Source organism: Misgurnus anguillicaudatus, chromosome 21, assembly GCF_027580225.2.
Source record: "Misgurnus anguillicaudatus chromosome 21, ASM2758022v2, whole genome shotgun sequence".
NCBI classification, from domain to species: Eukaryota; Metazoa; Chordata; class Actinopteri; order Cypriniformes; family Cobitidae; genus Misgurnus; species Misgurnus anguillicaudatus.
In genome coordinates, this window is record NC_073357.2 from 22,145,714 (window position 1) to 22,171,714 (window position 26,001).

Here is a 26,001-nt window from a genome sequence, read left to right on the forward strand (position 1 = left end):
GGTAAATATTTAGAAAATTTAACGCAGTAACTTGTATCGTTGAACTTTTATTCGTTCTTCTAATTAAATATGTTGACTAGCTGGTGTGTTTGATTTAGACTTGTAGTTTAACTTGTTTAACAGATGTTGCATTTCTGGATTACATTTATGCATTGGTCAGACACATTCTTTCATTCATTAGCCTACTAATCATTATCATGATCTTGATATAAACCTAGAATATTTAATAGACATGGCAGACAAGGATAAAATAACATAATTAAAAGTTTCATGGATATAGCCCCAAAATGATTGTTGGTTCAATGCCATAATTGGTTACAGCAATGTTATCCAGACTGAGAAACAAGACAAATACTATTCATAGTCACTTTATTTATTTGAAAAATATCTTGTATTCATATTTACATTACTCAATTAAAGATTTTACAAAATAACAGTCAGCATTAGCAGATAAATGAAAGAAAGTGTAAATATCAAGTTTAAAAAAATAAAAATAAGGTCCAACTATGTACCATCTTACTCTTAACAACAAACATGTTTTGTGACATCCACTGGGCCAAGTCAACCGATTGCCCAACTATTCATTTCTAAAGCCAAGTCTTTGCTCATCTCATAAGGCAGTCAAGTCATTTTCTTCATCTTTGTTCTGCTCAGACCAAGTAGCGCTTCCTCCAAATGGCTTAAAGTCTACAAGCAATTTCACATTCTCTTCATTTTTCAGCTCTTCTTTGGGTTTATCAGCCTTTCCCGCTGCCTCTTCTATCGGTTTCTTCTTGTCTTCTTCGACTTCAGTCTTCCCATCATTCTTTTCCTCTTTTTTCTGATTTGCCCTCTCCCTCAGGTCAATGCTGGAATAGTCATCTGAAGAATCATCCTTGTTGTGGCTGTCCTCTTCTTCTCCCTCGTCTGCCTGACTTTCATTATCTTTGTCTTTATCTGCTTCCTCCTCATCGTTAGCTTTTAGGCCTTCTTCGTCTTCATTACGGGTTTGGGGCCAAAGGTGGACACCTAATCTGGTTTCCACAGCTTCAACTCTTTCTCTTAATTGGTCACGAATGCCGCCTTCAGCAAAGATTATGCGATTGACTTCGTACTGCCCATTTGTTTCTTTATTTAGTTTTTTATAAAAGAAGACTAGAACCAAAACAAGTATGATCAACAAGAAGAAGAGGGCAAGCACAGTTGGGGTGCTGTCACCAGAAGCGGTTTCCGACGTCATGACTACAGCAAACAGGAAAGATAAACAATACATAATATGAATCATTTGATGCATTTATAAAAATGTCAAGTTAAGACAAACATCTCTGACTGTAGTGCAAAAAAGTACGATTTTGGACTCCCGGACAGATGTTAGCTTAAGCCAGGACTAGACCTTAGTTTAATTAGGAAATATAATTAGTTTTAACAAACATGCCATACTAAAAACATTACTTGTGTGCATTTTGAGGCAAAACAAAGGGCACTGCTGTATTTTAAGATATGTCAGTGCAATTTTTTTCAGTTTGGAGAGCTCTAGTCTAAGCCCTGTCTGTGAAACCGCCCTTAGATGTGCATAAATATATTCCAATCTATATTGTGTTTGTAAGCTAAATGTAATTTATTAAACATTTTATTTATTGGATTTCAGTACACTTCCAGCAATAAAGGTACACACATTTTCACTGGGATGGTATATATGCTTATAACATTTTGGTACAGTACCTTTGAAGTACCAATGTGTACCTTTTAGGTACAAATGTATACTTTTTGAAAAGGTACCGACCCAGTGACTTTTGTACCTTTTTTGTTTTAATTGGATTATTTACAACACAGCAAGTTAGACAAAAGATCAAATTCTTAATAATTTATAAAAAATAATTCATAATATTAACACATAATAATGTTATTTATTTTACTGCCTTCTGTGCTTAAAAAATAACTTCAATATTAGTCTAGTGAAATTTACCACTTAGAATAATTTAAATTGCAAAACAATTTGAAAGGAAAATGTCCAGACACATAACAGTAATAAGATTTTGCTCATAATTTGCATACAGTAATTTGAGGGGTGAGAATCAGAGGAGTGTAAGTGACATTTCACCAACTTTACAGCACGGCCAGAAAAAATATTACCGTGGTTTGATCTGACTTTGTGTACTGATTTAAAAAAATTGATCTGACTTGGTGCTCTACTGCACTGATTTTTTTAAAACAAAATTATAAAAAAAAACTCCAAATTGATTAAGAATTTACTTTTGTCTTTTTTGCAGCAGAAAGAGCTTGCCAAGAGCTTAGTGATGCAACAATGCACTTAGTTCATTCATGGTTCAATACAATTTTCGGTTCTTGTCCACGGTTTTCGGTTTCGGTTCTGATGCCTTGGCCTATTAAAGTGTTTTTTTATTATTCTATGCTTAGGTAACAGGAACAGTGAGATGTTAAGGAGCAAACATACTGGTTTTAATTGCAGTTCTCTTTATTTTATGTAAATGCAAAAATCATCTTACACATTTCTAGTGTATTGATACAATAATATAAGATATAATTAAATAAATATATATACAAATGATATCCTATTCAAACTGGGGAACATGTGAATTCATTACATTACATAAACTGGCCATTTTATACCTGTACTCAGTAAATTAAACTTTACATTGTAAATGAATGCTATACCTTACTGCACTACTGTTAAATCCAACATCATGCTGTCTGTGTAGAAACCAAAAATGCGTTCCTCAATCAAGATTACTGGTGGGATTTATTTTAGCATCATGCGCATCTCTTCTTGAGTTGAACTTTTTCAACTTGCGCGTTTGCGTCAATAACAAGCCCAATCTGCGTCATTCGCATTGCCCCACGCGAATTTGCATCTTTACAGTGATGTTTTATGTAATCTACGCGCGCAAATAATTAATCCACACCTCAGATTTAAAAGACAGTGGTGCTGCTTCTTTTTGTTGTCGTACTTCTGTTGTGTGTGTGCGCGCGAATGAAATCTGACACCAGCATTGCAAACAGAGTTCGAGCAGAGTTAAAGCACCTAGCGCACAGTGACTGAATATCAACTTGCTGTGCAGATCACGCGGGCCGCGCGCACATTAACAAAAGTGCAGGGAATATAAAACTGACAGATTTGGATGGATAAACCGAAAGAAAAAAAACCGCAATTCACATGCGCGTATTGGACCGTGGGGGTCGAACCGAACGGTTCAATATTATATTGAGAAGTGTGGCATCCCTATGAATATATCTCTATTTCACCCAAAATGTCACATACGCCCTTCTGACTGTCACCCCTTGAATTGCTTTATATTATATTTTTCTGTACTTGTGGGTATTCAGTAAAAATCTTCCATAGACTCACAGTGAAACACTGCGGTTTGTTAGACCATGCAATCACTGAACTCCCGCCATAAAGAGTTTGACAGCAAAACCTCTGCCGCACACAGGAAGTCTGCACGCTTAGGTTAGTTAAAAAAAACTGCCAGGAAACCATGTGTTTTTCTTACATTATTACTGTGCTAAAGAAAATTGGCTGTTATTTTTTATGTCTAAAAATGTGTTCCCAAGCACTTAACAGCTCTTAAATGCAATTCACAAGTTTTGCTAATACAGCTGTGTATGCTCTAATATGCAGTCCCAGTGCAGACAGCAATTTTCTTCTATGATTATTTTTTTATTATTTTTTGCCTAAATTAGTATGTCAAATAAGATAAATGAAAAGTAACCAAATAAGTAAAAAACAAACGTAATTACACATTTCCAAAAAAAAAACCCTGCACAAAACATGCCTTTAAAATGCAGTTGAACATATATGTGCATATGAACAAAGAAAAGTAAATAAAAGATAAATAAGAGGTTATCATGAGGAGCAGGTGTTGTATGTATGTAAGGGTTTATACAATTATTTCAATAGCCTAGGCTACAGTTAAAAATAAGACATAAGAATACATCAAATATGTGTTAAGTGGTAATAACTTACCTCTATTCGACTGTCTTTCCACCCATAACCCATGAGAGCATTAAAATAGAAATTCAAATGTGTTCTGATCATATAGACAGGAAAGAGGGGCGGATCGAGAGCGAAAGAGAGAGAGCGTGACCGCATGTGATTCAAGGGATGTAAAGTGTTTATGAAACCTTGACAACGAAAGATTTTTGATTAAAAACTTGTAACCTTGGCTGAAATCATGCACGAATGTAACGAAGTGCTTTGATGGCCAACATAATAAAATAACCAAATACAGTAATACAGTGAGATGTTATTCAGAAAAATGAGTTTTGGCCAAGCTTCCAATTAAAACTAGCATTTAACAAGCATTAAATCAAAAAATTTTAAAGAAAGCTAATTAACTTTAAATAACTCTTAAACTGACTTTTAGTCCGCACAGGCGGAAAAAATGTCTTCCTTTAGCATAGTGATTGTAGGCTTAAGCACAAGGCTTTCTAGACCACATCCTGTTATGAATGTCAGGTTTATTGCTGTGAACAAGAAGAACACTTCATTGCTAGTGCAATGGCTTATTTAACAAAAGCATGCAAAAGATTTAACATTAAGAATACTTAACTGATCACCCAGATCATCTTGCATCTTTTTAGTTTTAACATTAACATTTACTAACATTTACTTTGTAACTACTTAAGAAAGTAAGTGTGGGAGTCCAATTTGTTGGGTTTAAGGAAGTGTATGAGTTCACTTACAGTAAAAATCACTCATTGAAGTTGCTAAAATAGTGGTGTACTGTATCTTAAATTGCCTTTGATCTCATATGCATTTGCTTGTAAAAAAACATCAAACGATATGAATGAATTGTCTTTATTTAGAAAGAACAAATTAAGTTACATTTGAAGTATATGAGTGATTAAATAATTTACAACATACGGCGAGTAAAAAGCTAGACAAACAAAATCATTCATCATTCAAGAGGATGAGTTGTCCCTGAACTTTCATCCCTGATTGTAGTGCCCATGATTACAAATACAAAATTTAGACCTATTAACAACACATAATTTAACTATTCATTCAATAGTAACGAAGCACAGTTGTTTATCAATGAAGATAAGGAGTAAAAAATGAAACCTGCCAAGAGCATATTCGAAAATGATTTCACCCTGAAATTAAAAAACTATTTTGCATAAAGAAAATAAAGCATTTGGTCCCACATTATATTATGTATAATATACCATTACTGTGTACTTGCATAGGAAAAAGCATTTTACTTAATGTGCACGTGTTCTGAGTAAGCTTAGTGCCAAGAGTGAAATTTCATGCAGATACTTTAAATGCAAGTACAATTTATTAACACGCATGTATATTATACACACATCGTATTTCTTTTCTTATGCAAGTACATAGTATTTAGACAAGTGTTTCTCAACCAGGGGGCTGGGGCCCACGTGGCACCTCAACAAATTTCCAAGGGGGCTTTTAGGATCACTTAAAATGACTCTAAATAAAACAAAAAGGCATTAAATAAGCTAAAACAAACAAATATCATAATGTTTCTAATTGTTTGGTTATTTTGTAATCTGTCTCCATTATATTTTACTTGGTAGAAATTGTGAGATGGGGGTCTTCAATATTGTTGTGGGCCTTAAAGTGAAAAATTTTTGAGAACCACTGATTTAGACTAATATAAGGCCAATCATCGCATCCAATAATGATTGCATCCAATCGTTATTTTGCATTGTGACATTGTTATGAGAGCTGAAGTGTCAAGTTTTGTCTCTGGTAAAATATATTTGCTACTTAGTACTAAATAAAAAACATATAGGTTGATTTGCCAAACTAAATGTGTAACACTTTAAAAAATTGCTGTTGGTTTTAGTATCCTTACTAACCCTGGCACTACCAATGTTTTAAATTTAGGGTGGCACTAACTGTTTGTCCAAATAAACTCTAAAGTATTTGCACTCCAATGTACTATTAAAAATGCACTACAATCATTTTAGGACTGCTGTGTCTGCTTTCTGTATCCAAATTAATATTTCTTATTTTTCAAGATCTAATGTGTGAAAGTAGTATTTTAGATATTGAGAGCTTCCTCTGTTGCTCAGAGAGCTATTATTATTATTATTATTATTGATCTTCTTAACACAAAGTATTTCAACTCATGCTACACACAGGTCCACACGTGAAACTCTAACAACAGCCAAAATCAATGCTACATTTGTTAAGACATCAAATGGAAGAGAGGAGCCGTTTAAGGCAGCTAAATCCAAGAACAGTGGTGGTCGACGTGTGTTGATAAGCACCTTCAAACTTTAAAACTTTAACCTGAAAAGCTAATTAATTCAGCATGTTGGATTAATACATTTATCTATTTTCAATCAGGAGATGCATACATAAATGCTGTCTTAGTGCATGTTACAGGAGAGCAGCAAAGTTGCTTTTCATTATTTTGCATGGTTATGCAAATGCTGACCCGACCAAAAACAACCAATGTCAGTACCTCACCTACTCTTACAGCCATATTAAAAGCACAAAAGGAGCAGCATTTATAATTTCAAATGTCAGTGCATTTAACAACAATGTGTTCCCAATAATGTTTGAATCACTTCTTTGTATCACTATGCTACAGTAATGTTACTACATTTCCCATAATCCTTCACTAAAGCTTTTGAATCGGAATAAGGCTATGCGTAGGGAGTTTCATTCACACTTCTCCATCCTCAATGCGGCCAAGCTGTCTTTCCAGCACGTCAATCCTGTGACCCTGAGCCAGCACGAGAGTGCGCAGAGCCCGCACCTCTGTTAAAATATCTGCAAGTTGGTCCTCCTTTGCAATGAAGAAAAAAAAAACATTAAAAATGTATAGATTTAATTTTAAACATACAAGTTATACAAATTGATTGATAAAACAATATCTCAATTCCTACTCACCTCTTTCTTAACTCTCTCTATCCCACCATCTAAGGCCCTCCCTCCTCGTCCATAGCTTGACCCCTCGCTCTCCATCTCAACCGTCGCAGCGCTGCCCGGACTGGTGTCAGTCTGAGAGAGCAGTTTAGGTCGACCCCGAAGGGTACCACATTTGGATGGTGGGGCTGTGTAACCACCGCTAAGAGAGACAAGGCTGGGTGGAGCATCCTGACCAGCTATCCAATCTTCTGCCAGTAGAGCAGGTTCTAATCCCGCTGTATCTGGGTACAGATCCCCTTGAAACAGGTCAGACTGATTGAGGTGGGAAAAATAATTGAGGTTAGTTAAATCTGATGGATAAATTGTGTAACTGATTAGAATACCACTGAACTATTGCATTTACAGGGGCAAACCGTTCACTACTTCCTCTTTCATAAGAACAGAAAGCCTGTTAAATTACAGTAGTGAGAAGCACAACCAAAAATATTTAAAAGCAAAATAATATTTTTAGCAATTTTTGGGGGGTATAGCTTTTGTGATATTATGTGATCATTTTCATTAGAAAAAGTTTGATGTATTCCTCAAAAAACATAATATACATTTACAATAAAACAGTACATTTACAGTAATGCATTTACATTGGTAGTCTATAGCGAAAGGCAGTGCATTTGTGTTATAGGCACAGTTTGAAAAGCAACTATTGCGGTCTGTTTTATGTTAATCTACTTTGTGTTTGTCAAGCATCAACTTTTAAGAAGCTATTGGTCAAAAGTTTAAAGACACACTATGCAGTTATTTTACCTGAATATAACAGCTTCAAAGTTATTTCAACAAAGTAAACAAAGTCATAGTAGGGCGAATCATCCTCCTGTTGAAGCTCGGGAGGACGCCGCTAGAAAAACCAGCAATGCAAGCTTGAGATGAGCGCCCCTGACAAATCTTGCGAGAATCACGACTTGCTTTACGGCAACGACAACACACGTTTGGCTTGTTCGACTTCGTGCGGCGCCACTAGAACTGACAGACATTCTCGCGGTACTTTGACGTCATCCGGCTGTCGGTTCTTGCAGCGCCGCATGAAGTCGAACAAGCCTATAAACAACAACTGTACACGGGAATTTGAGACGTGATGGTCAACGATGGAAAAGTTAAGAAAGCGCGTTCGGAAGAGAGAAGGAAAAGAAAATCTGATCGCGTTAGAAACCGGACAAAAATCCCACTCGGTCAGGCTTTTACTCGTTGGTGTGAGATAAAAGATAGCACTGGATGCAACAGGGGTGCTGATCTGGCGATCTTGTTGATGGACTAGTAAGTAAATCTTTTGTCAAACAGTTGTCAATATCTCAAATAATTATCAGGACATAAATAAGACATAAATGTGCACAATTTGCAAACTATTATGATAAATAGCAATAATCCTGTATAGTGACATTATAAAGGCCAGTGTTATGAAATAATGCAACGTACACAATTAACTTTGTCATGGCACTTTGTAATGTTTACATTACAATAAAAACACAAATGAAATTATACAGTAGACATAGACTATAGACTGTTTACTTGTGATTTAGCTGCAATCATGTAAAAACGTTATAAGCCAGCATAGGCGGTAGGCTACTTTATTATTATATGCACTCTACACTTGGAACAAACTTTATTATCCTATTACCATCATCAGTAGACTATGCAGTAGCCTAATATTTGTATGAAATTGTGAAACATTACCTGGTCATTATCTTCGGAGGTGTACAGAGTGGGGGTGGAAAATTACGACAGTTGCAAGTATTCCCGAGCGACTCTAGGGGTCGCTGTTTGACAAAAACGGAAAATGCATAGAGCGCCTTTAAACACACTAGCTATTTTTTTTCTAATCTTTGCTTGACATTTCAGAATAATAGTAAACATAGACGACACAGATTCATTGGAATTATGCTGTAATAAGAATCTAATTATCAGATTAAGAGCATCACACCTAGTTGCCATTAAAGATTTGCGCAAAACTTTAGCAGTTTTTTTAAATGTTGCTAAAAATGACAGTGCTTCCATTAACCGATGTTATGTAGCTAAAACATAATTTTGTTCTCTCGCGATAAGTCCAAAACCATGGCGACGGGTGTCTTTAGGCTTGTTCGACTTCATACGGCGCAAGAACCGTCAGGCGGATGACATCACAGTACCTCAAGAGCGATTTGAAATCAGACTCCTGCATATGATTTCTCAAATCACTCTCGCGGTACTTTTTTGATGTTATCCATGGTTTATGACTTGACGTATATGAATTATTCAGACCAACTTGCGAAAGACATCAACATACAGAGAGAGCAGCAGTGGCGGCTGGTCACTAGGGGGCGCTGGGGCGCCGCCCCCTTAAAGTTGGCCAGAGAGGAAAGCTACTTTAACATGTTACCAAAAAAGTTATATAGCGCAAATTAATACAAAATAAAACCATTTAGTTGTACTATTTCACTGTTAGTCATGTTATCATTTATTTAAAACAATTAAAAATCAAAACTGAGTTTGTTGTGTGTGTGTCATGTTTGTGTGTCTGGGGCACACCCCTAATGAGTGTCTATGTAGGTCAGGAAAAAGGGTAAAACACGTGACCTGAGGCTGAGCTCTAAGTGGCTGGTTTCGGATCCGCCCTGGGGCGCAGGACTGTGCGTCCCAAACACTCCCACTTATGTTGTAAGCGAATCAATATTGCTTTTAATGTTTTTTACCTCCTGTGATTGGATTGTTCTCGGAGTCTCATAACCTTGTTGGAGATTGCTGTGTTAACTGATAGCTACAGTACAGATCAGTGAAAGCAATTAAAATATCTTGAGATGAAGGAAAATATGCTTTTATCTTTACAAAATCACCCTATACAAGGTATTTAATTGATGAATAAATAAAGGATTAAGAAGCTTGGACCAGATCGGAGTCGAATGATGGCAGTCTGTGTGCTCCACCGCTTCTCATGGCAAACGGAGTTGGCTAGCTGGATATCATGCAAGTCTTGAGTTTTATTTTTTTCCCTGTTTGTTGTTTTAAAGTCTGAATGCGTGATAGATGTGCACGACATGAACTTTTGTGGCGCGTTTGAGCTTGTGTTGCGTGGACATTATGAGAGCGAGAGCATATATAATCCGGTATATTCCGTGGCTTGGTCAACTTTGTTGTTAGTTTTGTTGTTGTAGAGTTTAAAAAAGCACCCACGAGAAAACTACTGTTTTTAAGGAAACTTCACGAACCGTGCATATTGAGCTGATGGACTGTATGTACTTAGTCTGTTGTGAGGGAAAAATGTGCTTGTGCAAAAAGAAGCGTACGTGCCTGTGATTAGGCAACTTTAGTGTCTCTTTTTGTGTGTGTTCGGTCGCGTTAAACGAAAAGTCTTTGACGGAGAAAATTTAAGCATGATAAAGAAAATCTGAACGCCATTTTGGCAGATTGCCCATACAACTCAACTTGAGAATGTAATTCCTAGTCATGTCCAGTTGGTGGCAGTGTGTTGCTCAAATGACACCCTGGTTTCGAAACATTCTCGCGATATTTTGATGTCATACACTGATTGGTCTGCGCATGGGTGCTGAAGTTAAACACTACAGGAGCGCTTCAACAAGACGCCTGTCTAAGGTAAAGACACAAAATCTAATGACAAGAGTCTGCATTAATCTGCCTTCATGCGTTTATTACACAAGATGGTTTCAGATGAGTTTAGTTCAATTCAGATTTTTACATGTTTATTGATATTTTAATCGCAGTAGTATTTTGTTATTTGATTTGTTCATATTTGCCTGTTCAGCATAAAGCTCCGTGTTTTATTGCCTCCGCTGTCACTGTGAGAAAAAAACATTAATTCATCTGCTTCATGTGATGGTAAAGTTATGCACGGTCTCCGTTTATCTGTTCTTTAAACAAATGAATAAACACATTTGACTTGTATGCTCGTCTTGTAAGTTTATGATTAGAAATGGACATGTGAACGAAAATGAACATAATTAAAACATGAAATGACGGATATTAACTGACTGTGAAGGACAGGGTTTATACAGAAATCCTTAAGTTAAATTTACTACTTTTTACTACCTTTTTTACTACCTTCAGAATATTTTTTAAAACCATCACGACACTGAATTGCAAGTGTTAATCAGCGACCTTTCTATTATTTGCAGATTTTGACATATATAACATACAAAAAAGAATTAAAGTGAAAAAATTCTTCTGACTGAAATATTTGTCAGGCCAAGTCATATTCCTTTACCTAACACTTTATGTAGGCGAGACCAATAGCATTTTAAGGGGAGATTTTTTTGCCATAAATTCCATATTGGAGTCTCATGTGGCATATTGGGTAGCTGTAGTTTGCAGGGCATTTCAGATTAAGGCAAAACAGCTAAATAACTCACTATACTGTATAAAAAGAAAACATGAATATCACCACCTTTAATGAATCTTTTATTAATTATTTATTAATTGTAAATGTATTTATTTTAGCATTTACTAATAATTTTTTAATCAAAGTTGAAACTGTTAACAGTAGTGAATGCACCATGAACCACCGTCAATTACTGTAATGACATAAACAAGAATTCATTAATGCTTATATACTCTATATTTTTCATTGTTTGTTTATGTTATATAATGCATTTACTAATGTGAACAAATACAACTTTTTCATATTATTCAGTACACATAAACAAATAATCCAGGGTCTGTTCTGTTCACACAACAGCTTACAGTCACAGCTCTAATACAGTAACGTTATGCATGAATATAAACCCTGAACGAGTAACTCGAGTCAAACTCGTGTAGAATTCACACAGGATGTCTGTAACCATAGTGACAGTTGTTAATTGAATGACTGTAAGTTACATTTATCAACAAAATATTATGTTACAATAGAGGCAGCGCTGATGTGCTAGTTTATGCGCAATGTTTCTGCTGTTTACTTTCTCCTGAAGACCTGAATGGTCGCATTTATATGAGGATATTTGCAAAGACGGGATTTTTGACGCATGTGTGTTATTTAAGGCCAATTAAGCGGCAAAAATACGTACAACACATGCTCAATGAGAATCGAATGCGCGGCTTGCGTGCTCCTCTGACACAGAAACAGCGGACGCACTGTTGTTTGTGTTTGAATGGCTTAAAATCACCTGTTTATAAACTGCTGTGCTTAAATATATTTACAAATGTTACGTTTTTGTGACCACACGCAAATGCAACTGCAAGAACCGACAGGTGGATGACATCAAAGTCCCGCGAGAGCATTTCGGAAGCAGGCTCCTCTTATGATTCCTCGTCAATCGCTCTTACGGGATTTGGATGCCACCACAAGTTTACCTACGAGTTTAACAAACCCGTTGTATCAGCCACTGGTTAAATCAGCATAGCATTAAAAAGCGTGCCGCGGATGATCAGTAACGTGAGAAATCATTTACCTCCAAAATACAGGACCCCTTACGTTAGTCATACTGTGCAAAGACACGCAATTACCTGTTTGGTTGTCTTATCCCACGAACTGAAAGGCTTGCCAATCTTCATTATTTCGCTAAGCCAAGTCAATCGTCTTTTACACCTTTATCGATCTTCAAAACATCGGAGCCTTCCTGCATTATAAGTTTGACCATGCTAGCTGAAAAAGTTTTACCTCAGCTTAACGTGATACAGTCAGAAAACACGGAGTGGATCCGGTCCGTAGTGATTACAGAACGCTTACAGCGGAGAGAGGAACGTGATTTGGCTCCACTCCAGGCTTTGATCACATCCCAGAGACGAAAGATCTTTGATTATTTGCCCAGATATGCAGGCGATTTGAACTAATTTCCAGGCATCATAACATTACAAAAGGCAATCGAAAATTTACTACCTCGTCAGATGACGCTTACTACTTTTTACTACTTTTTACTGGCCTTAATTTGGCATAATTTAATTTACTACCTTTTACAACCCCGCGGAAACCCTGGAAGGAGTCTTTACAACGCTGTTTTTCAAAAAGATGACGGAGATTGAAAAAGTATATCGCAACCTCTGTGTGTGTGTGTGTGTGTGTGTGTGTGTGTGTGTGTGCGTGTGTGAATGATTACCTTGATATTAGTTAATTACAGATTCATAGTACATTTATTTCGTGCGTTTGATTTCAACTGTAACATTTTCAGCATTTTAGCTAAGTAGTAGCCTAATGATACTCATCACCTGATAAATGGCTATTAAGAGTACTGCATTACACTAGCGTAGCCAGGATTCACAATGTGGGTGGGCCCAGAGAAAATCAGGTGGGCCTTAACCAAAAAAGCATCTGTTATCAAAATATACAAACACACAACTACACCAGTTTCAATATATCACCGTTTAATAAGAACAAAAGCCTGTATGGGCCATATTTTAACAATCTAAACGCAATGTGCAATAAACCAATAAGAGTCTCATCTCAAGCCAGTTGCGCTTGCCTTGCGCCATCCCGATTCCATATTTTGGCAGAATTTGTAAACTAAAAAACTGAGCAGAGGAAGAAGACCACCAGTTTAAGATTGGTATTAAAAAATTGCGTTGTTTTTATTTGTAATGAAATTGTTATTCTTTGGTATTAAAACCTTTAAAAGTCGTTTTCTTTCAGTCATGATCATTCAAGTAAAAATAGCAGGCTTTTAATTGCTGTAAATGTATTGATAGCCCAGATGATCCGTGTTATCTCAAAAAATAGTTTACAAATATGCAAGAAAAGCTTTAGGCCTACTTTAAAAATACTTAAAATAGTAGCTTAATTTGTTGGTATTTGAAAAGTTTTGTTGCAAAAGAAATCTCGTTTTTTGGTTGTGCATTCCAATTAATATCAATTCAAATGCGGTTGGTTTGTTTTGATTTAAACCTTCATAACTTAAAAAATACAGCTAAGTAGCACTATAAAACAAAATAATAACATGATAACATAATAATAATTTGACAAAAATGTTAAAAACGAAGGGTCTCTCGTTTTGCAACGAAATTCTTCATTTAAACCTTTAAAAGTCGTTTTCTTTCAGTCATGGAAGTAAAAATAGCAGGCTTTTAATTATTGTAAATGTATGGATAGCCTACATGATCAGTAATCTCAAAGAATAATTTACAAATATGCAAGAAAAGGTTTGTACTTTAAAAATAGTTTATTTGTAACAATAAATAATTTATAAACGCAATTTCAGCACTAGAACAGCGCTGTGGGTGTTTTGAAATTTAAGCATAACATAAAAACGGTTCTCATCTCATCATATCCACAGGTACAAAGTCATCATATATAATACATTTTTGGGTAGCATTAAAAAAATTCTAAATAAATGCAATATTTGCATTTGTTTAAAGCAAAACATTTAATTACTTACCTGGCTACAAGTGAAGCAGGTTTTTACGCCTTCTAACGTCTCATAATCGGTCCTTATTTATGTCCAAGACACTCAATAATAATCTTTAAAACATTTTATCATTTTAATCCTTTGATTTTTCATATTTTAAACGTTTGTTTAAACGTTGCCGTTTATAGGCGCAAATGCGCGTTGCCGTTTATAGGCGCGTATGCGCTCATTAAATAACAAAAGCAATATTTCTCCATTGGCAGGTTTTAGTTGGTCATGGCGTAGGCTAGTCTATTTTATTTGCCTCAAAATAGCAAAGCACCAACAATGCGCCTGAACACCTCGTTTTCAGACCAGAAGGCTCATGGGCGCAAATGTTATGCAAAAACTTTTCTTTTTTTAGCTGCTGAACCAACACCTCAGGTTCAGAAACCTCAACAGTAATGTTAAAGGGTGCACCATCAAGCTGTACTAAAGTCTTCTCACCGAAGGTCTTCGTGACCTTCATTCTAAGACAATGAAGCAGCGCAGCTTTCATTATTCCTTACGTGTCAGCCTTAAACCGGGTGTTAATGTTAATTTCTATGATGTGGGGTGTAGGAGGGGCCAGGAGGCTGTTCGAAATGCGCTATTTATTGCACTACTATTTACAAAATTAACTTATTCCTTATTATAATAGCAAACAAGAGTTTTAAAAAAAGATTTATTTTATAGGTCAAGTATAGTGATAAATGCAACATAATTTACTCTTTAGGATAACTAATAGGCTTTACTAGATAGGCAGGTGGGTGGGCCTAGCTGACAGGTGGGTGGACCCAGGCCCACCCAGGCCCACCCATAGCTACGCGGCTGCTGCATTACTAGAGTAAAAGTTTGATTTTGAGTGTGTTTGCGCCCCCCCCCCCAAATGCCACTGGAGAGCAGTTTGAATACAGAGCAGTCGGCGCTCGAATTGCTCTTGTGGTATTTTGATATCATGTGCTTGACGTTTTTGTAAAATGTATCTGTTTCCATTGGGCTGATTTTCAATTTTCCATTTCAATTTTAAAGGGTTAGGAGCCCCTAAGGGGACATCGAGCAAAAATTAAATTAGTGATCACTAATGTAATTTTTAACTTTCGCGCGAGCACATGAAACTACCGGGTTTAATTTTGCGTGCTCATACTTTCACCAGCGTGCGCGATAGTTTCACGAGCGAAACTAAACTTTAAAAAATTATGCACATAAATGTTTCGCGTGAGCACATGAAACTAAACTTTAGATTTTTTTACTCCAATGTCACCTTAGGGGTTTGGTAGAAAGGTAATGAAAACGTGGTACAAAGTAACACTTTTTGGCTTTGGCTCTATCGTTCAAAAAATATTTAAGTTAGATTAATAATTTTTTACAAAATCAACACACACATCTCTGCTAGAAATGAACATTTAGTTTGTTCTTTTGGGACCTACTGTTAGAGTACAATTACACCGAAAGTGACAGGAGTGAAAATGTTACAACTAACCCCATAGGTGGGGTTCATTGTAACAGAGGGTTAAAAACAAATAATTCAATAAAATTCTATCTATATACTAAAGGTGGATATTGTTTATATATTTGCCTATAATAGATAAATATCCACACATTCATCCATCCATGATCCTTCATCTAACCATCGGCCCTGTACAAATATGTAAAGTGGCAGCGTTATAATTAACGTTGTGCTAGTTTGTGCCCCGCTTAGCCCTACATTTAAAAAATTTCTATTGACTCATCAGAAACGGAAGTGGTTCTATTTATAAAACATGTTTCCAACTTCAGGCAGTCAGCATAGTATTGTGGTTTCAATGAAATAATGTGCATAAGGTTAGTCAGTGTGAGCAGGTCAGGACTATTACGAGGTAAGTTTACACAAATGTCATGGGATGACAAAATAAAATTTACTTAGTAGCACAATTATTTTTAACCACATATTTAAACTTTATTGTACAAAATTAAGACCAAATCACCCAGTAACTTTCTTTTCTGACTCACTGTACACACAAACAAAAGCAAACAAGCTGTAACTTGGACGTGAAGTTCGAATTTACCTTTCGAGGCACAGTCATGGATATGGGCTCAACTTTCCGCTCATGCAGCTTATAGAACCTGAAGGATCAGATAATATAAAGATTAAAACACAGGTTCAGTGCAGTTATAGGTGACCAGAACTTTGTGCATTAAAAGTGCATTTTGCCTCTCTATCGCCATCCCCGTTTGAAACATAAAATTGCAATTGATTACACTGATTTTTTATGTACACTGAACAAAATTATAAAAACTCAACACTTTTTGGTCCCATTTTTCATGAGCTCAACTCAAAGATCTAAGACTTTTTCTATGTACACAAAAGGTCTATTTCCTTTAAATATTGTTCATAAATCTGTCTAAATCTGTGTTAGCGAGCACTTCTCCTTTGCTGAGATAATCCATCCACCTTACAGATGTGGCATATCAAGATGCTGATTAGACAGCATGTTTATTGCACAGGTGTGCCTTAGGCTGTCCACAAAAAAGGCCACTCTAAAAATCTGCGATTTTATCACACAGCACAATGCCACAGAAGTCACAAGTTTTAAGGGACTGTGCAGTTGGCATGCTGACTACAGGAATGTCCACAAGAGCTGTTGCCCCTGGATTTAATGTTCATTTATCTACCATAAGCCATCTCCAAAGGCATTTCAAAGTATTTCTCAGTACATGCTACCGGCCTCACAACCACAGACCACATGTAACCACACCAGCCCAGGACCTCCACATCCAGCATATTCACCTTCAAGATCGTCTGAGACCAGCCACCCGGAGAGCTGCTGTAACAATGGGTTTGCATAACCAAATAATTTCTGCACAAACTGCCAGAAACCGTCTCAGGGAAGCTCATCTGCATGCTTGTTGTCCTCATCGGGGTCTCGACCTGATTGCAGTTCGTCGTCATAACCAAATTGAGTGAACAAATGCTCACATTTAATAGTGTCTGGCACTTTGCAAAGGCGTCCTGGTTTTCACTATACAAGGCAGATGGCACACAGGGTGTATGGCGGTGGGGTTATGGTATGGGCAGGGTTGGTGGGGTTATAGTTTGTTGTATGTTATGGACAATGAACACAGGTGCCCAGAGATACCGTCTCGAGATCTTGAGGCCCATTGTTGTGCCATTCATCCATGACCATCACCTCATGTTGGAGCAAGATAATGCACGGCCCCATGTTGTAAGCATTTGTACACAGTTTCTGAAAACATCCCAGTTCTTGCATGGCCAGCACACTCACCAGACATGTCACCCATTGAGAATATTTAGGATGCTCTGGATGGGCATATACAACAGCATGTTCCCGCAGATATCTTGCAACTTTGCACAGCCATTGAAGAGGAGTGGATCAACATTCCACAAACCACAAAAAAAAAACAAGATCAACTCTATGCAAAGGAGATTAGACGTCAGGCAAATTGTGGTAACGCCAGATACAGTTTTTTCGGACCCCCTAGACCCCCAATAAAATAAAACTGCACATTTTAGAGTGGCCTTTTATTATGGCCAGGCCAAGGCACACCTGTGCAACAATCATACGGTCAGCCTTTTGATATGCCACACCTGTGAGTTGAAAGGATTATCTTGGCAAAAGAGAAGTGCTGACTAAAGCACTATTCGGACGGGATTCGTTTTACAGGGGGACCTCTGAGAAAATCGTGCTTCTCAGAGGTCCTCTGTGTTTTTAATCCCGTCCGAATCGGCCATGTCTGTGTTTTTCTCTGATGACCTCCGTAAGAATTCCAGAGCAATTTACTTACTGTTTTTCGCCGAACTTAGAGGTCCTCTGAGAAATTTAATCCCGTCCGGATCCAAATGTCTGTGTTTGCCCGCAATATCTTTTGAAATCGCGGTTCATTCATGTTTTGGCCAACGTGATCTGCCGTAAGTTCTTACTAATGCACGTATATTGTATTTTCTGAGTCCCATTTATTCAGATATGGATGTTTTTTTCCATTAAGTGGAATAAAATAATTAAATCAAGATGAGCTGAATATCAAACACTGTTAAGACTGCCCACTGTAATATCAGTAACGTTATAAGGTAAGACACTCTGTTCAAAGTTGTTCGGAATGGTAATGTTAATTAATAAAGATAATAAATTGTTATTAATCATTATTTCTTCATTTCTTTGGGTTTATTATAAGCAGACAGTTATATAAAAAACGTAGGCTAACGCTACTTTAGTAGAATTTGTATATTTTATTTTGATTTGTTAAAATTAAATTAATGAATTACATGTTCTGTAATAATTTTACATTTAAAGCAAATTATTAAACATTACAAACACGCATATCCAGAGCACGTGCTCTTCTGCAACGCCCAAATGCATGAAACATACACTCCCATCTCTGGAATAGCCTGAATCATTTGAATCCTGTCTGAATCGGTACATAAAATCACAGACGTCGTGGGGGACACGTTGAAACTCCCCCGAATACGAATCCCATCCGAATAGTGTTTAACACAGATTTAAGCCCTGTTCGGATGAGATTAGTTTTACAGGGGGACCACTAAGAAAATCGTGCTTCTCAGAGGTCCCCTGTGTTTTTAATCCCGTCCGTATCGGCCATGTCTGTTTTTTCTCTGAAGATCTCCGTAAAAATTCCAGAGCAATACCCAGTGGCGGTTCTAAACGGAGGCCAAGGGTGGCCCGTGCCTCTGTAGACATGTCCCTGGCCACCCCTGTGGCCACCCCGTGCTGACCATATAAAAAAGTATACATTTATTTTGATTTTACACGCGAGCGCCAAAAGCGGAACTAATACGTCGCAACGTTCTACACGGGCAAATTAGAGCGGCGCACACAACCACTGTAGCTGGCTGCAGGTGCTGCTCGGCGAGTGTCTCAATTTGTTCCCAATCTCCCGATGTTGTAAATGTGTATGCAGGTTCGGGCACTGGTAAGGACTCTAGCTCACTTGACATTGGGACACTGTTCACTTGTTCTCCTGTGACGTGGCTGCTTAAGCGCGTTGTGATTAATCACAGCTGTTACTCATCAACAACCGGCAAAACCAACATCTCGCTGCCTTTTTAAACAGTACATTGTAAAAAGCGCTGTAATTATGCTCTTACATATACGTGCATAAAATTGGAGGAATATAATTAAATGTAACTTGTAAAATTGTTTAAAATTTAAAATAAATATTATTTTAAATATTGAGTAGATTGTAGTCCCTAACTGTCTAGTAATGTGTGTTTATATGTAAACTAAAACAAACATTTTTCTTTATAAGAGTTTGCATATCATAAAGTTTATTGAGTAGGCTCACATGTTTTTCAGTTGGAGGGCTTTCGAAAAGGTCAGGTAAACATGGGGACCATCGATGCTCACTGTTTTTTGCATTGCATGGAATTTTTGGTAACTAACGTTTGTCGTAATGGCAGACTCCCTAATCACAGTGCCCTGACTGAACAAGGGAGCTGATGAGACCCCAGCCCCTCTTTTGCACCTGCACTCACTCTTATTTATATGATTGTAAAGTAAAATAAAGTTAAAGTTAAAGGGGTGGTTTCCCGGAAAGGGATTAGACTAGTCCTAGACTAAAATGTATGTAAGAGCTGTCCAAACTGAAAACAACTTGCACTGACATATCTTGAAATACATCAGTGCCCTTTGTTTTGTTTCAAAATGCAAACAAATAATGTTTTTAGTAAGGCATGTTTGTTAAAACTAGTTATATTTCCTAATTAAACTAAAAGTCCTAGTCCTGTCTTAAACTAATTCCTGTAACCACCCCTATAATCTTTAAATATCGTTTCTTGCCATTTTTAATGTGCCCCTCTGGTGAAACACTGGCCCCTCCTTGGCCCCCCTAGTGAAATTTGTCTAGAACTGCCACTGAATTTACCTACTGTTTTTCGCCGCACTCAGAGGTCCTCTGAGAAACTTAAAGCAACACCAAAGAGTTTTTTTTTCCTTAAAATAACGCTTCCAAAACAGTTTCAGTCGTTCATCCACTCTAAACAGTGTGAACAGCACTTTCACATTCGCTTTGCAGCCCTCTATCGGCCAAAACCGCACTAAAGAAGTTTCCAACCGTCGGGTAGCGGTCCTGTAGTCCGAGTGAATACTACAAAAACTTGCTTTACGGCAGACCTACAATCCAATCAGAGCCAGCTATGCCTCAGTATTTATGACAGTGGGTAATGGACAATTACGCTTCTAACCTGTAGGGGGAGCAAAGAGCCAAAACTCTTTGGTGTTGCTTTAATCCTGTCCGAATGCAAATGTCTGTGTTTGCTCGCAATATCTTTTGAAAACGCGGTTCTTTTCGTGTTTTGGCCAACGTGATCTGCTGTAAGGTCTTACTAACGCGCGTGTATTGTACTTTCTGAGTCCCATTCATTCAGATATGGATGTCTTTTCCATTCGGCGAAATAAAATAACTTTTTTATAAAATTTAATTAAGACGATCTGAATATCAAACACTGTTAAGACTGGCCACTGTAATATCAGTTTAAGGTAAAGTCAACCTTATTTTGTTTAACTCCAGAATGGGAATGTTAAAGGAATAGTCTACTCATTTTCAATATTAAAATATGTTATTACCTTAACTAAGAATTGTTGATACATCCCTCTATCATCTGTGTGCGTGCACGTAAGCGCTGGAGCGCGCTGCAACGCTTCGATAGCATTTAGCTTAGCCCCATTCATTCAATGGTACCATTTAGAGATAAAGTTAGAAGTGACCAAACACATCAACGTTTTTCCTATTTAAGACGAGTAGTTATACGAGCAAGTTTGGTAGTACAAAATAAAACGTAGCGCTTTTCTAAGCGAATTTAAAAGAGGAACTATATTTTATGGCGTAATAGCACTTTTGGGAGTAATTCGACTCGCCTGAAAAGTCCGCTCCCCTTCTCACTCTCATAATGGGAGAGGGAGGGTGTTACTGCGCCGAGTCGAAGTACTCCCAAAAGTGCTATTACGCCATAAAATATAGTTCCTCTTTTAAATCCACTTAGAAAAGCGCTACGTTTTATTTTGTACCACCAAACTTGCTCGTATAACTACTCGTCTTAAATAGGAAAAACGTTGATGTGTTTGGTCACTTCTGGCTTTGTCTCTAGATGGTGCAGTTGAATGACTGGGGCTAAGCTAAATGCTATCGAAGCGTCGCAGCGCGCTCCAGCGCTTACGTGCACACACACAGATGATAGAGGGATGTATCAACAGTTCTTAGTTAAAGGGATACTTCACCCATTTGCATTAAGCTTTGTACCGTTAGAACCCCAGTCATGTTTTTGAATGGTCGTGCACCATTCCCTCAGTTTCCCCTGAGAGGGGAGAAATACTGATTTCAGTGAGGCACTTCCTTCTTTCAATGATGTAAAAATCGTCATTTTGCGTCATTGAAAGAAGGAAATCCTGTATCTCTATTGAGTGTGAAAGACTACAGACACTCATTCCTTATTTTTCCAAGGTGGGGGCTATGGGTGGGACCCACTCACGCTTCAGACCAATTACAGATAAGTGGGTGGGACTTACGAAAATATACGAACACAGAGCGAAAAAAAACGACCAGCCGCCATCTTTATGCTAAGCTAAGCTAAACAGAAGTTGTGGAGCGAGCCAGAATTCATGTTACAATAACAGTGGAAGTTAATCAATATTACATGGAAGAGGGTGATTTTACAAGCGTGATGCTCTAATCCGCTGTTCATTGCACCTTTATGAGCCACAATACTGCAAAGAGCTGAGGCAGATGTAGGAACAGAAGCCCGAGGAGTAGGCCGGAGCCTGGGCGTCGGCTGGGTAGAGGAGCCCGGTGAAGAAGCAGCAACCATCGGCCTCTGCTGCGTAGAGAAGCTTGCCTGTTCTCTCGCTGTGTGGCTTCTTTATAACATTTCTGCATCAGATAAGGATATGGACGTTTGTTTGATGAAGGTTTCTATGCAAGAGAGGAACTTTGCGCGCGTTTGGAACGTTTATTTCACGGACATGTTTCGGTTTACGAGCAGACGCGCTGCGGAGTATATAAGCTTGGACGGACTCGCGCCGTTTGCTTTCGGTTTAACATTTCTGGATCAGATAAGGATATGAACGTTTGTTTTGTGAATGTTTCTGGTCGCGTGCTTATTTCAAAGACGTGTTTCGGTGTACGAGCACAAGCTCCAAGAGCTGAGGCAGCGCGTCTGTGGATATATTGTGCAGGGGACGCGTTTGTGTGGAGGAGGATGGAGTGATAAACGGACGTCTGACTAAAGTGAGTGTTTATATTTTCTTTGTTATACTAACGTGGCATTTATGTACACAATAGCATATCTGAGCGGTGTTTTATATGTCTATATTGTGAGAGCAGTGAGGCAAATAATAACACAAATGTAATTACAGTAAACAAGAGACAAAAAGAAAATTGGTAAAACTAAATAAACATTTAAAATGCATACACTTTTTTTTAAGTACTTGGAAAGACATTTGTACTGCGCATCTGAAACCGCACGTTACTGTTTGAATAAGACTTTGCTACACACCAGGCCAGAGTGTTATTGTGTGTACCACAATGTAACATCACGTTTAAAAGTAAATCATGATTGGTGTCAGTCAGACACAGTGGTGGTGGCTATTTTCTTTGTTTTACTAACGTGGCATTTATGTACATAATAGCATGTCTGAGCCGTGTTCCGAGTAATGGGAGTGGCTTGCAGAGCTGTGCATTGTGGTGCATAGTGGCAGTTGTAGTTTTTCATACAAATGTGCTCTAAAGTCACATTTTGTCTTTTCTCTGTCAAATAGGCACAAAATTCTACATTTATGTTACATTTTGACTACAAATATGACTCACTTTCCATAAAGATTAATGTTCCTATCGGTGAAATGGCCCTTTAAGGTAATAACATATTTTAATATTGAAAATGAGTAGACTATTCCTTTAATTAATAAAGATCGGGTTTATTATAAGCAGCCAGTTATTTAAATAAATAGGCTACTTTAGTAGGATTTGTATACGTTCTTTTAATTTGTTAACGTTAAATTAATAAATTAAAAGTTCTGTAATAATTTTACATTTAAAGCAAAATATCAAACATAACAAACACGCGTATCCAGAGCATGTGATCTTCTTCAACGCCCAAATGCATGAAACAGACACTCCCATCTCTGGAATAGCCTGACTATAATAGAAAAAGTCTTAGATCTTTGAGTTTGGCTCATGAAAAATGGGGGCAAAAACAAAAGTGTTACGTTTATAAATTTGTTCAGTGTATTAATTCACCAACTGATTTTTGTTTGTTTTAAACTGAAAAAGTAACGTATTGCAGCTTTAATTATATCAGCACAGAATTTAACAAAACATTTTCCTACAATTAAGAGAGAAATGAAAACAATATCCTGTATTTAATTTTACACATATAAAAGCTGAAATACACAAATTTTAATTCATATTTATTTGCCCTGTTTTAAATTTCTTAAGCCCTTTTCACAGAGATTATAGAAAGTACACAAAAAATCCGTCCGGGATTTGTTCGTGATCGTTTGGTTTTTGATTTATTCACACTGTCAATGATTTTCCGGAATCTGTGCGAGATGTGTTTGTGTTAACATAAAAGCTCTGCCAGTTTTATGGACATTTTCTGGGACCAAAGTGCTGTGTAACATTTTAGGTAAAATAGGTCACTAAACAAATCACTGGATGAAGTGCAAAATGACCATTGTGTTTACATCATCCAAAAGTAAAACTCAATTCCACACCTTGCTATTTCACACTTGTTGACATCTACCCCTCGTTTGCTGAGGAAACCAGCCCCTCTTTGTGGCTCCTTACTGCTGTACAGACTCAGGAAATGAACATACGGTGACTCATCTGTCACCTCAAAGTAACGAATGGTGCAGTCCCCCTAAAAGAGAGATTATAGACAGTTCAACCACTGCAGCATTTTTAATGTTTGTATATATGGGTGTCATGTTTGTACTTTGTAGAATTCTTAATACAACATTTCGAACTCCCCTTATAAGAAGCACATTGGTATTAAGTACCCTAAAGTACCATAGTATATCACTGTACCATGATGAAACCAAAGTATGATAGTTAAACCATCTGATCATAAAATGTGGTGTATTGTGTGATTGTGTATGATTGCATATCAAACATGACATGATATTAGCTGTGTGCATTAGAAACACTAGCCCAGTCGGTTAACATGTTTAGTGTAAACAGCATGCTTCTGTGTACATGTATATTGCTGTTATAGCTCGGAAAGAACCCTGTGATTCTGTTAAAGGGCTCATAGCGTGAAAATAAAGCAATAAACAGTGATACTTGTGATGCGGTCTGAACCGTGGGTCTACCGGGGTATTTTATCACGGCTTAGAACGCGTTTCAACCAATCAGAATGAAGAACCAGAACGAGACATTTTATAATCTGACTTTTTCCATGTTAAAGTGATATAATTGGGTCCCCAGTGCAACTATCCATCTAAAAAATGTGAAAAAGAATACCCCAGTAACTTTGTTTGGGTAAGCTATTCTTTGCAAGCATTTTAAAGCACACCCAAAAATGGCATCATTTTGCTCAGGCCTACAAGGTGGCAATTTTAACATGCTATAACTAATTATCTGTGTATTATTTTGAGCTAAAACTTTACATGTGCACTCTGGGGACACCAAATATTTATTTTAACTTTTTTTTTTAAATCGCATAATATGACCCCTTTAAGCTGGGTAAATCTTACCTTGCCACACAAGTAAACCATGTTGGTGTCTGGGTCATAGAATGGAAGAAGAACTCCGTTACTTGTGTCCATCTCCTGAGTAACCATTGGCTCAGAGAGGTCTTTCTAAAATACATATTCAGACACATATAAGAAACATAAACTGCAAATACTATACGTCAGTTAATATCTCAACCAGACAGGCTATTTAAAACAAATCATTTAAAGTAAAGTTATTACTGATCAGTTGTGGTTTTGCTAAACACATCAGGCAATTCACAATTCACACTTACATGTAATCAGATATGATGACAAAGCATGTTGACCTCTTTGCACTAATTGGTTGGATTACATCAGTGGTTTGCAAACTTTTTCGGCGTGTGGCGAGCGCCAACACCCCCCCCCCCCCCCCGTACTCTTTGTACCCCCAAAGAAAAATGATGCCATAAAACATTCTAAAGCATAAAATTTGAATTAAACAAAACTTACTCAATAATAAAATGTAATGCTTTTGATTATTAGCCCAATTTTTTTGAGGTTCAATTACACAAAAATTATGATAACAATGCATTTTATAAAATGTCATAAAACTGGGACACCCTGGCACAATATCTCGGCCTCCGGTTTGAGAACAACTGGATTACATGTCCATGCTCCTCCCGAACTTAGTAAAAGGGCAGGTCTAATGGTATTTCATGCATTCTGACACATTTAAACAGTTGGTTCCTCATGCTAAACATTGGCAAAGGTTCAGCAGTTGGACGTGTGACAGAGTATTTATGGGCCAAACACACTCCCCGCCTCTTTCCTACGAGTTTCGTAAAGTTTTTTTGACTTCTGAATTGGTTGCATAACAGAGCCTAGGGGTACAGTGGAAGTCCTTATATGGGCACTTTAACCGGAATTGTGCATGCGCGCACACACACACACACACACACACACACACACACACACACACACACACACACACACACTTCAACCAAGAGCTGACACAATGGATATAGTTTGTTTTTATGGGGTGGCAGAGTTGTGCGTGTGTGTTTGTTTAATGCTGGATTTAGTTGAAATGGGGCGGTCCCAACCGTGTCATGAGTTGCAGGCGGTAAATTAAACTGCATTAAATGCCTGTTTTTTGTTGCTTTTT

General features: G+C 37.4%; 2 protein-coding genes across 2 annotated transcripts in view; both read right to left on the reverse strand.

Annotated features, from left to right (window-relative positions):
• Positions 1–352: 352 nt before the first annotated feature.
• LOC129438301 (uncharacterized) lies at positions 353–4,120 on the reverse strand. The gene is made up of 2 exons (XM_055196996.2): positions 3,965–4,120; positions 353–1,221 (listed from the first exon to the last, which is right to left on the reverse strand). The coding sequence occupies exon 2, from the start codon at positions 1,217–1,219 to the stop codon at positions 611–613; it is 609 nt and encodes a 202-aa protein (XP_055052971.1). The 5' UTR covers positions 1,220–1,221; positions 3,965–4,120; the 3' UTR covers positions 353–610.
• Positions 4,121–4,784: 664 nt separating this feature from the next.
• Positions 4,785–26,001, reverse strand: part of coro1b (coronin, actin binding protein, 1B) — a 32,084-nt gene continuing 10,867 nt past the window's right edge. Inside the window, exons 7-11 of the mRNA XM_055196748.2 lie at positions 24,879–24,983; positions 23,898–24,043; positions 16,224–16,281; positions 6,866–7,156; positions 4,785–6,761 (exon numbers count right to left, since the gene is read on the reverse strand). Coding sequence (XP_055052723.1) covers positions 6,639–6,761; positions 6,866–7,156; positions 16,224–16,281; positions 23,898–24,043; positions 24,879–24,983 — 723 coding nt within the window. The 3' untranslated portion in view covers positions 4,785–6,638. The remainder of the gene's footprint in view (positions 6,762–6,865; positions 7,157–16,223; positions 16,282–23,897; positions 24,044–24,878; positions 24,984–26,001) is intronic.